Source organism: Capricornis sumatraensis, chromosome 20 (genome assembly GCF_032405125.1).
Source record: "Capricornis sumatraensis isolate serow.1 chromosome 20, serow.2, whole genome shotgun sequence".
NCBI lineage: Eukaryota > Metazoa > Chordata > Mammalia > Artiodactyla > Bovidae > Capricornis > Capricornis sumatraensis.
This window is the reverse complement of record NC_091088.1, coordinates 48,760,859-48,778,815: the sequence shown is the minus strand read 5'-3', so window position 1 is coordinate 48,778,815 and position 17,957 is coordinate 48,760,859. Positions and strand designations below refer to the sequence as shown.

At 41.8% G+C, this 17,957-nt stretch overlaps 1 protein-coding gene across 1 annotated transcript in view; it reads right to left on the bottom strand.

Moving 5' to 3' along the window:
• The window catches only part of TDRD12 (tudor domain containing 12), a 68,841-nt gene that overhangs the window by 41,265 nt on the left and 9,619 nt on the right, over positions 1–17,957 (bottom strand). Inside the window, exons 3-8 of the mRNA XM_068993044.1 lie at positions 17,426–17,562; positions 15,604–15,723; positions 13,376–13,431; positions 11,887–11,972; positions 8,466–8,655; positions 7,584–7,673 (exon numbers count right to left, since the gene is read on the bottom strand). Of these exons, the coding sequence (XP_068849145.1) occupies positions 7,584–7,673; positions 8,466–8,655; positions 11,887–11,972; positions 13,376–13,431; positions 15,604–15,723; positions 17,426–17,562 (679 nt within the window). The remainder of the gene's footprint in view (positions 1–7,583; positions 7,674–8,465; positions 8,656–11,886; positions 11,973–13,375; positions 13,432–15,603; positions 15,724–17,425; positions 17,563–17,957) is intronic.

Sequence of the window (17,957 nt, the reverse complement as noted above, 5' to 3'; positions counted from 1 at the left end):
ATGGGGAAAACTAGAGCTCTCTTCAAGAAAACTGGAGATATCAAAAACATTTCATACAAGGATGGGCACAATAAAGGAGAGAAATGCTAAGAACCTAGCAGAAGAGGTTATGAAAAGGTGGCAAAAATACACAGAAGAACTATACAAAAAAGGTCTTAATGGCCCAGATAATCACGCTAGTGTGGATACTCACTTAGAACCAGACATTTTGGAGTGTGAAGTCAAGGGGTCTTAGGAAGCATTACTACAAAGAAAGTGGAGGTGATGGAATACCTGCTGAGCTATTTCAAATCCTAATAGATGATGCTGTTGAAATGCTGCACTCAACATGTCAGCAAATTCAGAAAACTCAACAGTGGTCACAGGACTGAAAAAGGTCAGTTTTTATTCCAACCTCAAAGAAGGACAATGACAAAGAATGATCAAACTTCCTTACAATTGCATTCACTTCACATGCTAGCAAGGTAATGCTCAAAATCCTTCAAGCTAGGCTTCAGCAGTAGTTGAACTGAGAACTTTCATGTGTACGAGCTGGATTTCTAAGAGGCAGAGGTGCCAGAGATCAAATTGCCACATTCACTGGATCATGGAGAAAATGAGGGACTTCCAGAAAAACATCTACTTCTGCTTCATTGACTATGCTAAAGCTTTTGACTGTGTGGATCACAACAAACAGTGGAAAATTCTCAAAGAGAGGGGAATACCAGACCACCTGACTTGTCTCCTGAGAAACCTGTATGCAGGTCAAGAAGCAACAGTTAAAGCTGGATATAGAACAATGAATTGGTTCAAAATTGGGAAAGGAGTATGACAAGGCTACATATTGTCACCCTGCTTATTTAACTTATATACAGAGTACATCATGCAAAATGCCGGGCTGGATGAACCAAAAAGTTGGAATCAAGATTGCTGGGAGAAATATTAACAACCTCAGATATGCAGATGATACCACTCTAATGGCAGAAAGTGAAGAGGAACTACAGAGCCTCTTAATGAAAGTTAAAAAGGAGAGTGAAAAAGCTGGCTTGAAACTCAACATTTTAAAAAAACTAATATCATGGCATTTGGTCCCATCAATTTACGGCAAACAGAACGGGGAAAAGTAGAAGCAGTTAGTGACGTATTTTCTTGGACTTCAAAATCACTGCAGACAGTGACTACAGTCATGAAATTAAAAGACACTTGTTCCTTGGAAGGAAAGTTTTGACAAACCTAGACAATATATTAAAAAGCAGAGACATTGCTTTGCTGACAAAGGTCCATATAGGCAAAACTATGATTTTTCCATGTACGGATGGAAAGTCATGTACAGATATGAGAGATGGATCATGAAGAAGCCTGAGCACTGAAGAACTAGTGATTTCAAACCGTGGTGATGGAGAAGACTCTTGAGAGTTCCTTGGACTGCAAGGAGATCAAATCAATCTATCCTAAAGGAAATCAATCTTGAATATTCATTAGAAGGACTGATACTGAAACAGAAGTTCCAATACTCTGGCTACCTGATGCAAAGATATGACTCACTGGAAATGACCCTGATGCTGGGAAAGACCGAAGGCAAAAGAGGGCGGCAGAGGATAAGAAGGTTAGATAGCATCACAGGCTCAATGGACATGAATTTGAGCAGACTCCAGAAGGTAGTGGAGGACCGAGGAGCCTGGTGTGCTGCAGTCTACGGGACTGCAAAGAGGTGGATACAACTTAGCAACTGAACAACAGTAGCAACCAATGATTAATATGCTAAGGGTTCTAATAAAAAAGCAAACAATATGCAAGAATAGATGGATAATATAAGCAGGGACATGAAAATTATAAGAATCAAGAAGAAATGCCAGAGATCAAAAACACTAACAGAAATGAAGAATGCCTTTGATGAACTTAGTAGAATGTATTCATCTGCGGAAAGAATCACTGAACTTGAGGATATGAACATTAGAGAAGGAATAAGTCAAGGCAAATTTAAGTTTTTCTTTTTTGAAAACAGATATAACAGATAACAGTTTGTTCAAAATAATAGCAACAAAGTATTTTATTATTTATGCATATACATATAAAATATGTAAATAGACATTTATTACACACATACCCATATGCATGAAAAGAATAACAACAATGACACTATGGCCAGGAGGGAGGAATTATGAATATTTTGTTATTATAAGGTACTAGCACTACCTGTAAGGTGGTTCAGTGTTATCTGAAAATAGATTGGACTGGTTGTAAATATTGCAATATCTAAGGCAATCATTTAAAAAAAGCGAAAAAAGAAGCAAACTGATGTGCTAAAAAGGAAAGAAATCAGAATTCTGTAAAATGCTCAACTAAAGCTATAAATGACAAAAAATGGAAGACAAGAATAAAAAACAAAGGCAATGAACAGAAAACAGTAATGAGTTTGGCAGGTATCAATCTAACTAAATCAATCATCACTTTAAATGGTATTGGTCTAAATACGCCAAATAAAACACAAATATTTATACAAATTCTAGAAATTTGTATAAGTCAGTCTCCCAAGGCAAAGGAAAACAGAAGCAAAAATAAACAAATGGGACCTAGTTAAACTTATAAGTTTTACACTGCAAAGGAAACCATAAACAAAAAGACAACTGGGAGAAAATACTTGTAAACATCATGTTTGATAAGGCTTAATTTCCAAATATATACAAGCAGCTCATACAATTCAACATCAAAAAAACCCAACCAATTTAAAAATGGGCAGAAGGCCTAAGTAGACTTTTCTCCTAAGAAGACATACAGATGGCCAACAAGTGTGTGAAAAGATGTCCAACATTGCTAATCATCAAAGAAATGCATATCAAAAGCACAATGAGTCAAGAGGAAGGGGAGATATGTACACCTATGGTTGATTTATCTTGATATACAGCAGAAATCAACACAACATTATAAAGCAATTATCCTCCAATTAAAAATGAATTTCAAAAAAGCACAATGAGGTATTACCTCACACCTGTCAGAATGGCCATCATTAAAAGTGCATAAACAGTAAATGCTGGAGAAGCTATGGAGAAAAGGGAACCTACCAACACTGTTGGTCAGAATGTAAACTGGTGCAATCACTATGGAGAAAAGTATGGAGGTTCCTTAAAAAACTAAAAGCCGAGTTGCCATATGATCTTGTAATCTCATCCATGGGTGTGTATCTGGAGAAAACCATAATTCGAGAAGGTACATGCACCCAGCATGGCAGCACTGTTTACAACAGCCAAGACATGGAGGCAGTGTAAATGTCCACTGACGGATGAACGGAGAAAGAAACGTGGTCCCATTAAGCTGGAAAGAAACATGCACCCCAATATTCAGGGCAGCATTATTCACAATAGCCAAGATACGGAAGCAATCTATCCATACCCAAATAAAGAAGATGTGGTGTGTATACACATACACACACAAACCGCAATACTGCTCAGCCATAAAAAGAATGAAAATTTGCCATTCGCAGCAACATGGATGGATTCATGCTTAGTGAAATTAAGTCAGGCAGGGAAAGACAAATACTGTATGATACCTCTTATATGTGGAATCTAAAAAAATAAAATAAAATAAAACTAGTGAATTTAACAAAAAAGAAACAGACTCACAGATGCAGAGAACAAACTAGTGGTTATCAGTAGTGGGGAGGGAAGGGGGGAGGTTCCAAAAAAACAGCAGTGGATTAAGAGGTACAAATTACTATGCATAAAATGAATAACCTACAAGGATATATTGTACAGTGCAGGGAATATAAGCAAAATTTTAAAATATCTATAAATGCAGTATAACCTTTAAAAAGTGTGAATCACTATGTTGTACACATGAAACAAATAATATTATACATCAGTTGTACCTCAGTAAAATTTTTATAGCTTAAAAAAAAGCTAAAGTATCTGTATTAATTTCAGATAGACTTCAGAACAAGGGAAAATATGACGGTCAGAAGCATCACATAGTAATAAAGAACCCAATTCTTCAAAAAGACATATGAGACTTTATTGTGTGTGTGCTTAACAAGAAAGCTTCAAAATATGTGAGGCAAAACTGATAAAACTTCAAGGAGAAATAGATGAGAATACCACTACAGTTAGAGACAGCAACAGCTCTCTACCAAAAATGAACAGACCCAGCAGACAGAAAATCAGTGTACGGGTATAGCTGAATTCAACAGCATCACCTCAACTGGTCAGAACTGGTATCTACAGACAATTTCATCCTACAGCAGATACTTTCTCCTCAAGCTCAAGTGGAACTGACACTACGACAGACCATATAAAACACATCTAAATAAACTTAAAAGTGGAAATTGTACAAAGGACACTATCAGACCACAACGGAATTAAACGAACTTAGTAACAACAAGATAGCTGGAAAATCCCCAAATACTCGGAGATTAAGCAACCCACTTCTGTATGATACATGGATCAAGAAGAAATATCAAGAGAAATTCTGAAATGTTTTTAACCAAATGAAAATAAAAATACAACTTATCAAAATTTATGGGATTCAGTGACGGGCAGCTGACAGCATTAAATGTTTGTATTAGAAGAGAAAAAAAAATTAAATTAATAATATAAGCTTCCACCTTAGAAAACTAGAAAAGAAGAGCAAATTAAATGTAAAGTAAGCAGACAAAAAGAATTAAATTCAGAGCAAAAATCAACGAAAATGGAAACAGGAGATCATCTGCCACAACTGGGACATGCTATGAAATAACAGGTCCATAATCCGCCAAAGTGTCACAGCCAGAAAGTCCAGAAAGACTGAGGACTGCTGCAGACCAGGGAGGCGAGGAGATGCTCCACTGACGCTGAGCTGTGTCTTCCTTCCCCAGAAGACTCAGTGTGACGACTGGCAAAATGACAGGGGTTATCTGAGAGTCAGACGATCACAATGTAGCAACGGCAACCTCTGATGTAGATGGCTATGCTGTGATCATTTTTGAAAGTACTCTTCTTTCCAGGAAAAACACACTCAAGTACTGGGGAGAGATGGGACATTCCAGTCGGCAACTTACTCTCACGTGGTTTAGGATACAATCAAGTTCTCCATAATGCTCTCCAACTTATCTGGAAGATTGTGATCATTCTAAAACAGAAGTTTACTGAGAAAATAAAAGAAAACTCCATGAAAACAGACTTTGATTCCTTTTCCGGTGAATCCCTAGAACAGTGTCTGAAGACATGTGGCTTAGGGGTGTGACAGCTAACCACCGCAGAAATCAGGACAGGATCCAGAATGCATAAGCATGGACAAAATAAAATAACCACAGGTATTTTAAAACTTAAGAGATAACTGCCAAAATAAATAGCTAAGAAAAAAAAAAAAAGGTTTATCTCAAGCAAGGAGCCTGGGTGAGAAGAAACTGGACAAGAAAAAATTGCTTTTCTTTATAGCCTTTCTGCACTATTTGATTGTCTAGCCAAGTGTTAGAAAGTACTGAACTTTGATTCTTGAAAATGTAAGGAACTTCAAAGAGAAGTATCAGAATTTAATAAACAGACAACTGAAATTGAAATAGCTTCTCACAGAAATTAAAAAGAAAAAAGAAATCTTTGCCTGAGAAGGTAACATCTGATAATTTTGTTTCTTGCATGATAGTCTGGTCACATCTCATTTATGAGCTTTCTTTTGTTCACCATCAACCTTTTCCTTTTCAAAGATATGCAGAGTTAATTCCAACACTGACTGTAATAAATAAAACTAGGTGGGACCTCCCTGGCAGTCCAGTGTCCTCCTCCCTGCAATGCGGAGGACATGGGATGATTCCTGGTCAGGGAAGCACGATCCCACGCACTGCGAAGCAACTAAGCCCACATACCACAATTACTGAGCACACGTGCTCCAGAGCCTGTGTGCCACAGCTAGGGAGTCCCAAGCACCAGAAAGCAACATCCCGCACGCCCCAGCAAAGATCCGACAAAGCCAAATACATACGTAAGTAAGTATTTTTTAGAAAGAAAGAGTTCGTGGCTCAGTCGTATCCAGCTCTTCGCGACATCATGGACTGTAGCCCATCAGGCTCCTCTGTCCATGGGGTTTCCCAGGCAAGAATACCCATTTCCTTCTCCAGGGGATCTTCCTGACCCAGAGGTTGAACCCAGGTCTCCTGCACTGTAGGCACATTCTTTACCATCTGAGCCACCAGGGAAGCCCTTAAACAATGGAAAGCTGTCCAGTGGTTAAACACAATGTAAATGCCTGGTATTTTTCTTGCTTCCATGGAAATGGAAATAACATTCCCATAAGTAATGGGCTCCATTCAGCAGGAATTCCTATGACACACTATGCCTCCTATAAGGCACACCAGAATGTAGGTGGGGCCACAAGTGCCCATGTCTGCCACACAAACTCTGCATGCAGAGAGTTTATCTCACCAACCCAGCAGCAGGGAATGATGTTCCCTGTGCCACAGAGGAGGGAGCAGACGGATAGTCTCATGGCAGAGCCCACAGCCTCAAACCCCATCACACTGGATGCAGCTAACCTAGAGAGAGGTGAAAAACACCATATACACGTTTGTACAGTAGAATCTCATTTCTTAAGAAATCAGACACACCCTCACACCTGAAAAACTGAGAGAAAAAAGACCGTAAAATTTTAATAAGTAGGTGCATCAAAGGTGGTGCTTCCCAGGAGGCGCTACTGGTAAAGAACCTGCCTGCCAATGCAGGAGATGTGGGCTTGATTCCTGCATCCAGAAGATCCCTTGGAGTAAGAAGTGGCAACCCACTCCAGCACTCTTCCCTGGAGAATCCCATGGACAGAGGAGCCTGGCGGGCTACAATCCCCAGGGTCTTAAAAGAGCTGGACACGACTGGGCACACACTTAAAGTTTGAGTTTACTAGAGGCTTACTATGGCTCTCTCTGAAGTACTGATAGGTACACATACACCCAATGTAGGGGTGAGCACAGAGCAGTCGCCACAGAGGGTGAGCCAAGCAAGTTTCACCCCCATCCAAAAATTCCAACCCATTCAAGAACCTGGAGATAACAGAGTTAAAGACGGGATATTTCTGACTTCATAAATGCCTCTTTCTTATTTGTATGCATCCTATTGCTTAAAATAAAAACCAATCAAATCCTTAGGTATATTCTGACGACAAATAATAACCACTGGTCTATGTCTGGGCTGGAATAAATCAGTCCTACACACAAACAGGTGCCTGTTACGTTATGTTTCGGCAAAATCCTACAGCCTACAAGGCAAATTATCTTTGTCAGCATCTACAGCATAAACTTTCCTGGTGGCTCAGATAGTAAAGCATCTGCCTACAATGTGGGAGACCCAGGTTTGATCCCTGGGTTGGGAAGATCTCCTGGAGAAGGAAGTGGCAACCCACTCCAGTATCCTTGCCTGGAAAATCCCATGGACAGAGAAACCTGGTAGGCTATAGTCCATGGGGTCGCAAAGAGTCGGACACGACTGAGCGATTTCACTTTCACTTTCTTTCACAGCATAAATTCGTTCCAGTAAATTAAGGGAAAAAGAGAGACAGAATTACCACAGCCCTTATAAACAACTCTTACAGTCCTAAGATATTTAAGAGTATTCTTTTATACTGAAATGGAACAAGAGAGGAACACTCACCCAGGATCCTACTGGTTGGCCTGAGGTCACCCACACCCTGGGGACACAGATGCTCGAGAGACTTTGCTAGAAAAGTTAAACTACATGATTCTGATAGAAAGAATCCATTTCAAGATTAAAGCATGAAATAAAACCCAAAATACAAACGTGAATTTGTTGTAAATCACCTCTGCTGTATGATTTACAGAATACCTAACACAGGGCAGGGGAACAATGTGAGGGGACTAAGAAACATGGGTGTAGAGGAAATATTTACAGTTGTTCCCATTGCCCATGACTGACTCTTCTCATATTTTCATGCTAATAAATGGGTCTTTTTCAAAATTCTAAAAAACACACTTGTTTTGATAATATCGTTAAACTACTAACATACAGACTTCTGAAAATATGGGTTTGCGCTCAGTCATTAAGTCAAGTCAGACTCTGTGACCCCATGGACTGTAGCCCACCAGGCTCCTCTGTCAATGAGATTTTCCAGGAAAGAATACTGGAGTGGTTTGCCATTTCCTTCTCCAGGGGATATTCCTGACCCAGGGACTGAACCCGCATCTCCTGTGTCTCTTGTACGACAGGTGGATTCTTTACCCACCTAGCCAGAGAATGAAAATATAACTCCAAGTTAGTAAGAAATTAATAACAATCTTTTTTCCTGCTCTCATAAAAACAAACCACAACAGCTCTCTTAGAACTTCAAAACTCAAACCTAACAAACTCACTAGGATTAAAATTAAAATATTTCAAAAAAATTTAAAATATTAAACTCAGAATTAAAATCTCTGTCTCCATACGGGGGAAAGTCGATACAACAATTTATATTAATACACTAAGATTTCTATAAATAAGACAACTTAAGGGAAACATACATTGGTGAAATCCACTCACTTTCCATCCTTTGAGAATCTTTTCCTTGCAAAAACATTGGCCAAAGAGTAAGTGCTGGATTGAGCTTATTGGAAAAGGATGCTGACTTTATATTCAATCTTGGCTTCTCCAAAGAATCAAAGTTCTTATTCTCCATGGGTGACACATAACAAGCGAAGTTCTTTGCAACCAGGTCATCGTTAACACAAACCTGTATAAACATTTCATGATCAGTCACGTGACTTCAAAAACCATGCTGAACTTAACTGAAAATTAATCTTCAGAAAAATTATTTTATAGAACAGAATTTGACAGAAATTGATCTCGTGACTTCTGCTTTCGTAATGGTGAACTACACACTTTTGGCCAACCTTCTTGAGAAGAAAAACAGAAAATATTTTTAGATAATACCTTTGGATGGACATGTATCCAGAATACATAAAGAACTCTCAAAAAACTCAATTAAAAGGAAACAAAACCAATTTTTAAATGGGCAAAACATAGCAATTCTTAAAAGAGTATAGCATTGGCATAAAAACAGACACATAGTTCAATGGAACAGAAAGATAGCCCAGAAACAAACCCAGATATATATGGTCAATAAAATTACTAAAAAGGAGCTAAGAATATATAATGGGGAAATGACAGTCTCTTCAATAAATTGTGTTGGGAAAACTAGACAGCTACACGCATAACAATGAAACTGTGCAAACACCATATACAAACAAACTCAAAATGGATTAAAGACTTGAATATAAGATCTGAAAGCATAAAACTCATAGTAGAAAACATAGGCGATAATAAGCTCCTTGACACTGGTCTTGGCGATAATTTTTGGAGTTTGACACCAAAAGCAAAGGCAACAAAAGTGAAAATAAACCAGCAGAGCTACATACATCAAACTAGAAAGCTTCTTCAGAGCAAAAAAATCACCAATAAAACAAAAAGGTTTTTAATAAGAGGAAATATCTGTTAAGTCACTTATTATATAAGGGGTTAATATCCAAAATACATAAAAACTCATAAATAATAATAACAAACAAACCCCCAAATAATCCAATTTAAAAATGGACAGAGGATCTGAATCAACATTTTTCCAAAGAAGACATGCAGATGGTCAACAGGGGGGGAAATACAAATCAAAACCACAGTGAGGTATCACTTCACATCTGTCGGAATGGCTATTGTTAAAAAGACAAGAAATACCCAGGGCAGGTGTTTCAAGCATGTGGAGAAAAAGGAACCCTTAGGCACCATTGGTAGCAAAGTAAATTGGCATAGTCACTCCGGAAAAAAGTACCAAGGTTCCTTTAGAAGTTAAAAACAGAATTACCATACAATCCAGCAATTCCACTTCTGGGTATTTTTATCTGAAGAAAACAAAAACATTAACTTGAAAAGACACATGCATCTCCATGTTCACTGCAGTGTTATTTACAATAGCCAAAATTATGGAAACAATCAAGTATTCATCAGTGAATGAATGGATTAAAAAAATGTGGTGTATATACATATATACACAGTGGGACATTATTTGGCCACAAAAAGAATGAAATCTTTACATCTGTGACAACATATACTGACCTTAAGGACATTACGCTATATGACGTAAGTCAGAGAAAGACAAAAGCTACATAATCTCCACTTCTATGTGGAATCTAAATACAAAGCAAAGCAAGCTCAGAGAGAGAGAGAATGCACCGGTGACTGCCAGAGCTGGGCGTGGGGGAACAGAGAGAGAAGGTGGTGAAATGGGAGAAGGGAGTCAAAAGGTAAAAGCTTTCCATTATGAAATAAACGGGCCTATGATGTACAGCAAGCTGGCTACAGTTAGCAATACTGTATCGCATAATTGAAAGTTGCTAAATCTTCTGATGAGAATAAGAAAAAAAATTCTGTCACTGTGTGGTGGATGTTAACTAGACACTGTGCAATGCATATGTACAAGTATTAAGTCATTGTGCTGTACACTTGCAACTCATATAATGTTGTACATCAATTATACCTCAATTTTAAAAAAGGATAAAAAATTTTAAAAAGGAGAAAATGAAAATAAATGGGTAAAAGATCTGAATACCTCATTAAAGACATATGGATTGCAAACAGCATGTGAAAAGACACTCAAGACCGTTACGTCATTGAGTGAGTGAGTCAAGTCGCTCAGTCGTGTCCGACTCTTTGCAACGCCATAGACTGTGGCATACCAGGCTCCTCTGTCCATGGGATTTTCCAGGCAAGGGTACTGGAGTGGGTTGCCACTTCCTTCTCCAAGAAGGAAAGTGCATTAGGGAAGTGCAGACCAACTACAATGAGAGACCACTACACACCAAAGAGAACGACCGTAAAAGGAACAGAGAGGACGTGGAGGAAGCGTAACTCTCACTGCTGATGGGACTGTACAATGGTCACTCTGGAAAACAGTATGGTAGTCTCTTAACACTTATAAAACTACCCAGAAGGGTGACTCCTGGGTATTTACCCAAGAAAAATGAAAGCACAGGTCCAGGGAAGACTTGCACATGAATTGTCACAGGAGTTTCATTTGCACTTGCCCCACAGAGGCCACAACTCAAATGTCCATCAACAAGCGAATGGATAAACACTGTAGTATATCCAGACAATGGAAGGATACTGTTCCGCGAGTGTACGTTTCTCAATTCTTTGTCTCGTCACAACAAAGATTTGGAGTGACGGACATTAAAGCCCCCTCGGCGAGTCACAACTCTCAGGTCTTGGATAGACCATGTTATAGCTCTCAGGTCTCAAATGGACCGTGTTATAGCTCTTAGACAAATCAGTGTTACAGCTCTATTTTATTTAGAAGATAGCAGGAAAACCCATATTCGAGACGTGAGGGCATGTCGACCTGCTCCATCTGAGTTCCCCAGCGCGGGAGAGCAAGTGAGCGAGCTTTGGCTCTTCTATTTATATGTTTCTCTCTCCCTGGGCCTCCTCTATGTAAATTGGGCCAGCCAGGAGTGGTGTCTGTTTTACCTGAGGTCCTCACTCCGGTCGTGGACCTCCTTTTGTGTCATTTTCGCGGGCTTTCCCCTCTCTGGTCTGTAGCCACCGCCATTTTGGACTCCTCTTCCCTGTTCTAGCTACCTAACAGATACTGACAATAAAAGGATCAGCGTGCATGTCTCCTAAAAATTCTGTGTGAAAGAAAACAAGTTTAAAAAAGAGAGGGAAAGAGAACACCCTGGACACATCCCTGTGCTTCCTTTAGGAGCTGGAAAGAACTGCTGGCCCCATTTTTCTTCCCAGCACTTTTGGCCTCACGCACCCACTGTCAGTCCTCTCTGCTGAGCATGCCTCTGCTCTGTAACCGCCTGCGGTAAGAGCAAGTGGGAATGACACTCTTTTTCTTGTGTGCACTGTTTTATTAAGACAGCATTTTAATAATAATAAAGTACTTTAAAAATACAATTCTTTCACTTACCTTTTCATTTTTCAGAGTTACGTAAAGGTAAACCTCAAAGGTATCTTCTTCCACAGCACACAATTTGGCTTCTACCTGGGTAGTTGCTAAATAGCATAAATGAAAACATGAAGAAGATGATGTTAAAAGCGTGCTTGAGGGACTTTCCTGGGGGTCCAGTGGTTAAGACTCCGCACCTCCACTGCAGGTCTGAATCCTGGTCGGGGAACTAAGATCCCGCATGCCACGCCTCAAGGCCAAAATAATAAGAGTGGGTGAAATGACTGTGACTGTTTCTCGCCTGTTAACCTCTGTTAACTACTCATGACTGCCCAGAGCCACAATGTCCGACAGCTTCCTCCCTCAGAAGGGGTCTGGCGGCAGGCGAGCCACGGTGAAGCCTCCCGAGGCAAAGTCTGCCAAGTGTCCTCTGTCCCCTCAGCCCCCATCTCCTCCGGCCGCCCTGTGACAGCACCTCGAGCACAGCTCTGGGCCCCTGTTCTTTTCCAGTGATCCCCAAGCCCACAGGCCCAGCCAGAGTCTTCCCCCTGAGTCATTCCACCCTCCGAACGCCTGAAGAGCAGCTCCACGTGCGGGTACCGCCAGGCACGCTGCTCAGTCCACCAGTGTGTTCCACTTCCCTCTCACCACAGGCCTTTGAGGTGGTGCTGCTATCACTTCACAGGCGAGGAGACCGGGCTCTCAGAAGGCTGCTCAGAGGTAGCAGAACAGTGCCCAACCCAAGTACTCTGCCTCCTCCAAGTCTGAGTCTCTCAGGGCCCCTGTGGGCTCACAAGGGCCCGAACTACAAAACCAGAGGTGCCCCCACCTCCCATTTCTCCAGGAACAATGCCTCTGGCTGCTCCTTCACCCGGACAGCAGGGCAGTGAAGGAGAGGGGCCAGGGCCCCAGCAGGCATCAGGATGTAGCCCAGCCACTGCACACCCACTACTCCTCAGCATGACCCTAGAGGCTGCCCAGTTACTTGGCTCAGACTGCCAGGGCTTAGGACAGATGCCACAAAAGAGTCTAATTTACAGCCAACGATTTAAACAGAAAGCACACTAAACAGGTGCTGAGACATTCTATACACCTTCATTAGCAAGGATGGGGATCACACAGTAAGTGCCCACTTACTACCCTTTGCCTGCTAAAAAACAGGCTTTTCATCATTGCTGGTTCAATGAAATGCATGTATATTATTTTGCAGCGCTGCAGTTTTATACAGACTAAGAAAAAGGCAATCACCGTGGAAGGGTGCCTCACCTACACAATTCCTGGCTGATTTCACCTACCAATTACTGATGTCCACATCCATCGCTCAGGTTCCAAGGGTACAGAGTCACTGAGATACTTGGGGTGGAAAAAGCTCCCTGTGACTTATGAATCCCCCTGAGGGGGAAGGTCAAACAGCGAGACATGCGCATCTCAAACCCCTTCCCCGACAGAGGGTGAAACCCCCTTGGGGGTCAGTTCAAAGCAGGCAGCTGTGGTCATGCACTTGCCTTACCTTTCAGGATGTTCTGGAAGTACTGAATAGCTGCACTGTCCCACTTCTTGGCCCGTCTGGAAGAGAACAAAGGCAATCTCATTAAATAAAAGCCAAGGCTAGTCGTGCTGACATCACTTTGAAATTACATAGTGGGTGTTTCGGACATTACACACGGAACATATGATGCAGGAACTGGGGAGTCTAGCTCTGACCTGGGGTGATGACCCCAGCTGCACCCCACAGTAGGCTTCTCTCCCACCACCTCCTGCGCCAGTGTAGAGACTCACTGCGAATGGGCCCTTTGTGGGGCTTCCTGCGCAACCGTGCCCACCTCCACGGCATCATCCATCCCAACGCCATTGTCCCATTTACCTGCAACATCCGTCTCCCCAGCCAGGGTGCTAGCTCCCCGGAAGAGGGAATGAGTTGGGTGAGGAATGCTCAGCACACACTGGCAGAGCGAGGGCTCCCTCCGTGTTGGTTAAACCAAAGTTCCAAGAGTGGCCATGGGGGGCCCAGGCCCTGCTGTCTCACGGTACTCCTCACTCTGACAACTCCCTTTCACTGTGCCCCATCTCTCCCCATCATCTTGTCCTTTTCTCTGTGTGATATTGTGATTTGTAGTAAGAAATATTAACTTGGTCACTGTCACTGTTTCTGGCACAGAGCTCAGTGATGAGAGTAATAAAAGGTGTCTTTTGTTATGTTACTGAGGTGACCTGTAGAAAGTGCCTACATAACTTAGACAGGAGGGCTGGTTGCCAGGGGAACCAACCGTGTGATTAGAGGGTTGCAACTTTCAATCCCACTCCCTGGACCTTTGGGGAGGGGAGAGGTACTGGAGGTTGAATCAACTGTCAAAGGCCAATGATTTAATCAATCATGACTAGGTAATGAAGCCTCCATAAACACTAAAAACGGACTAGGTTGGGAGCTTCTGGGCTGGTGAACACTTAGAAGTGTGGGGGAACAGGTGTCCCTGGAGAGAAGGCAGCCCCTTTCCCCAGACCCTGCCCCATGCATCTCTTCCATCTGGCTGCTCCTGAGTTATTTCATCTAAACTAAACTGGTGAAAATTAGAGTGCACTGTCTTATTGGTGAATTTACCTTAAGAATGTTTGTTGAAGCTCCTTGCCAATACGTGTACTCCCTTCTACTCTCAGTCTTTCTCCTGGGGGCATATAATTGGCATATTAGCTGCCCCTAACCATTCCTCTCTTGATAGCCAGCGAGGTTGTTTCCAAACAATCCTGCGCTGTACATTGATGTAGAGAAATATACACGCACGCATGCGCATGTGTACACATGTATCTCTCTCACACACACACCCCCTATCTTGTGTTCTGCCCACACTGCCAGTGTTTGTATGGGATGGGTTCCTGCACTGGGCAGTGCTGTGTCAGGGTTATGACTGTGATCTTTGCTGTCTTGAATGGGCACTACCTGAGGTCCTGGGGGCAGCACCCTCCCACCCCCCGCCCTTGCACTGTCTTCCCCCCTCCTCCATCACTGTGGCTTTGTGGGGGATAAAGCTACAGGAGGAAGCACAGTTCTGATTCAGCTTGCATGGCCTGGTGATACTGCGTTCTAAGTTCTCTCTCAGCTTGGAGGCCGCCTCCACTATCAATGCTTTTGTGAGGTCTGTGGAGACCCGCCCATCTCCATAGCCCCAGCCCTCATCACCTGTAGTTCCCTTGGTCTGATGAAAACATCACTCTTGCAGCTGCCTTGGGATCCACACCAATAAGATACTAAGCCAGCTGGTAAATTCACCAATAAGACAGTGCATTCTAATTTTCATTAAAAGCTCCGTCAATGTGAATATGCATAAAAGCACCAACAAAGGTCTGCCAATTCAGAGCCTGAGAAGGTCACAGAGGCTTCCTAGGAGGGAGGGCAGGAGGGAAGAAACAGGGCGGGAGAAGGATGCCTGGACTTTTCGCTAATGCTCCATGATCTGATGTATCCATGTTTCTCTTTACAGTTAACTTGCCCTTTTTTGTAAAAAAAAAAAAAGAAAAAGAAACAGAGCTTGGGTCTTACTCTAAACCCCCCTACACTGCAGCCTCTGGACATGGCTGCACGGCCAGGTTTGACAGGCTGATTCAGAAGATCCCTCCTGAAGGACAAAGAGACCTTTGAAATCATTTTAGGACTTCTCATAAAGACTTGATTTCACATAAACTTCCTACACTCAATTTAAGACTTTTACTAATGATTCAGCATACATTAGAAGCTGTACTTACACAATTTCAGCACTGTCTTCACAGAAGTTAACGTGCAATGTGACAGGTTTTGTGCAGTACAGTCTGAATTTTTTTGCTCTGTAGGGAAGCCGCATAAAAGTTTCTATGGCAACTCGGATGCTTAACAGTGAAACAAAAACAGTTTCATGATTAAAAAAATTACATATATAACATATTTCTTTAAAGTCCACCTATATAATTAACATACTTAACGTAAAACACACAAAGTCTGATTCTATTTCTAATACAGCCACCAACAACAGCAAATGCTTGGAGACATTTGCCCAACAAGGTGAAAACTAGTTCTTGGGGGCTAAGGGAACAAACCCTTACTTTTCTATGTATAAAGCACAAAAATACATGTAGGATATAAATACATACAGTACCTAAAAGATACTCAGTAATCTTTGGCATTAAAATTTCATGGCATGGCAGCAGGGAGGGATTAGAAAAATACTGTCTCCTTAGATTGAGAAACATTGGGTAATTACAAACAAACCTGGAAGCAAATTTTATTTAAGATTTAAAATTTTCAATTTCAATCCACAACCAGAATTACCTTTAAGTTTCTGTAAATAAGCAGATGTTTTCAGAATCACTGTTTGTCAGCTCTGCACAAAAGAGCTGATGGACTGCAGTTTGATAAGTAAGTTGTTGCACGTCTTTATTTCCATTCTCCTTCATGAAAATGATAGAGCATTTGCACATACAGTTTCGACATCAACATGTTCTCAGGGCCATGTGTGGGCAGCCTGGCCACCTCGTCTCAAACAGTTAAGAGAAAGTGACTGCACTAACTGCCTCTCCAGGCTTCCTTACTCTAATCAAACAATTCTGTTGCCAAAAACAAACTAAATTTTAAAACTCAAATGCTAATAGGAAATCTCCCAAGCCGTTAACTATCATGTTATTTTTAATAACCAGTATGGCTATAAAGTGAGATGGCTGGATGAGACGGTTGGGTGGCATCACCAACTTGATGGACATGAGTTTGAGTAAGCTTCAGGAGTTGGTGATGGACAGGGAAGCCTGGCCTGCTGCAGTCCATGGGGATGCAAAGAGTTGGCCTCAACTGAGCGACTGAACTGAACTGATGGTTATAAAGGTGCAGAACCACAAGCCGGATAGGCATCGCCTTTCCCGTGAGCACTGGCCAGCCTCCCGTGTGGGAGCAGCCTCCTAGTACAGACTCCCTGTCAGGGTGTCACCTCTGCTGTAGCTGGGACTGTTCTTCTCTTTCAGAAGAAGAGTCCTCACGTTTACTTATTTATTAAACTGACACCTGCTGACACTGGGGCAGGAACCATGAAAAAATTACCAAAAACACCAAGACTGACTTGCTGAGAGTGTTTTCTAGGGAACTGCAATGCGTGGCCCTGGAATCTGCGAGGGCCACTCTGTGACAGTCACACCCTCACTCTGCTAAGTGGGACAACCAGGGACACATGTGCTTCTCTCTGTAATCTGGAGCCGTGCCAGCAAACCATCCTCTGTGTAGTAAACAGAGGTCTTCCTAAAGGTCCCACTCTATCACTTGAGCAGGGGACAGGTCACACCAGGCCAGGCAAACGGCTGGCCAAGAGCACCTGCCCTTTCCAGGAAGGATGGTGGAAGGAGGGCCGGAGCCGCCTGCTGACCCCTCATCCCCACCACCTGCTCATCCATTCACTGCTCATAAAACTGGAACCTGCAATCTGCTCTTCTTGAAGCTAAAAATTTCCAGTTTATGACCTCTCATCCCTTTCTTTGAAAATTAACACCCTCCTTCAAAACTGACATTTGTCCCCCCAAAGAGCATAAAGCAAAATAAATATGTACTTACTTTCTGGATTTCACTGGAATGTATCTGGCAAAATCCACAAGGAAACACTCTGTGAGGTAATGGTCTGCTGAAGACACGATTGACTTAATAACTGCCCTGCACCAGCACTTTAGTTCCTGACAATAAACCACACAAACCTACAAAACAGAAAGAAAACTTTAGTGTTAAATTCTCTAGTCATACTCAGAAAACTATAAGATACTGATAAAAGAAATCAAAGATGACACAAACAGATGGAGAGATATACCACGTTCTTGGTTTGGAAGAATCAATATTGTGAAAATGACCATACTACCCAAAGCAAACTACAGATTCAATGCAATCCCTATCAAATTACCAATGGCATTTTTCACAGAATTAGAACAAAAAATTTTACAATTTGCATGGAAACACAAAAGACCATGAATAGCCAAGTGGATCTTAAGAAAGAAAAATAAAGCTGGAGGAATTAGGCTCCCTGACTTCAAATTATACTACAAAGCCAGTCATCAAAACAGTATGGAACTGGCGCCGAAAAGAAAGAAAGAAAGAA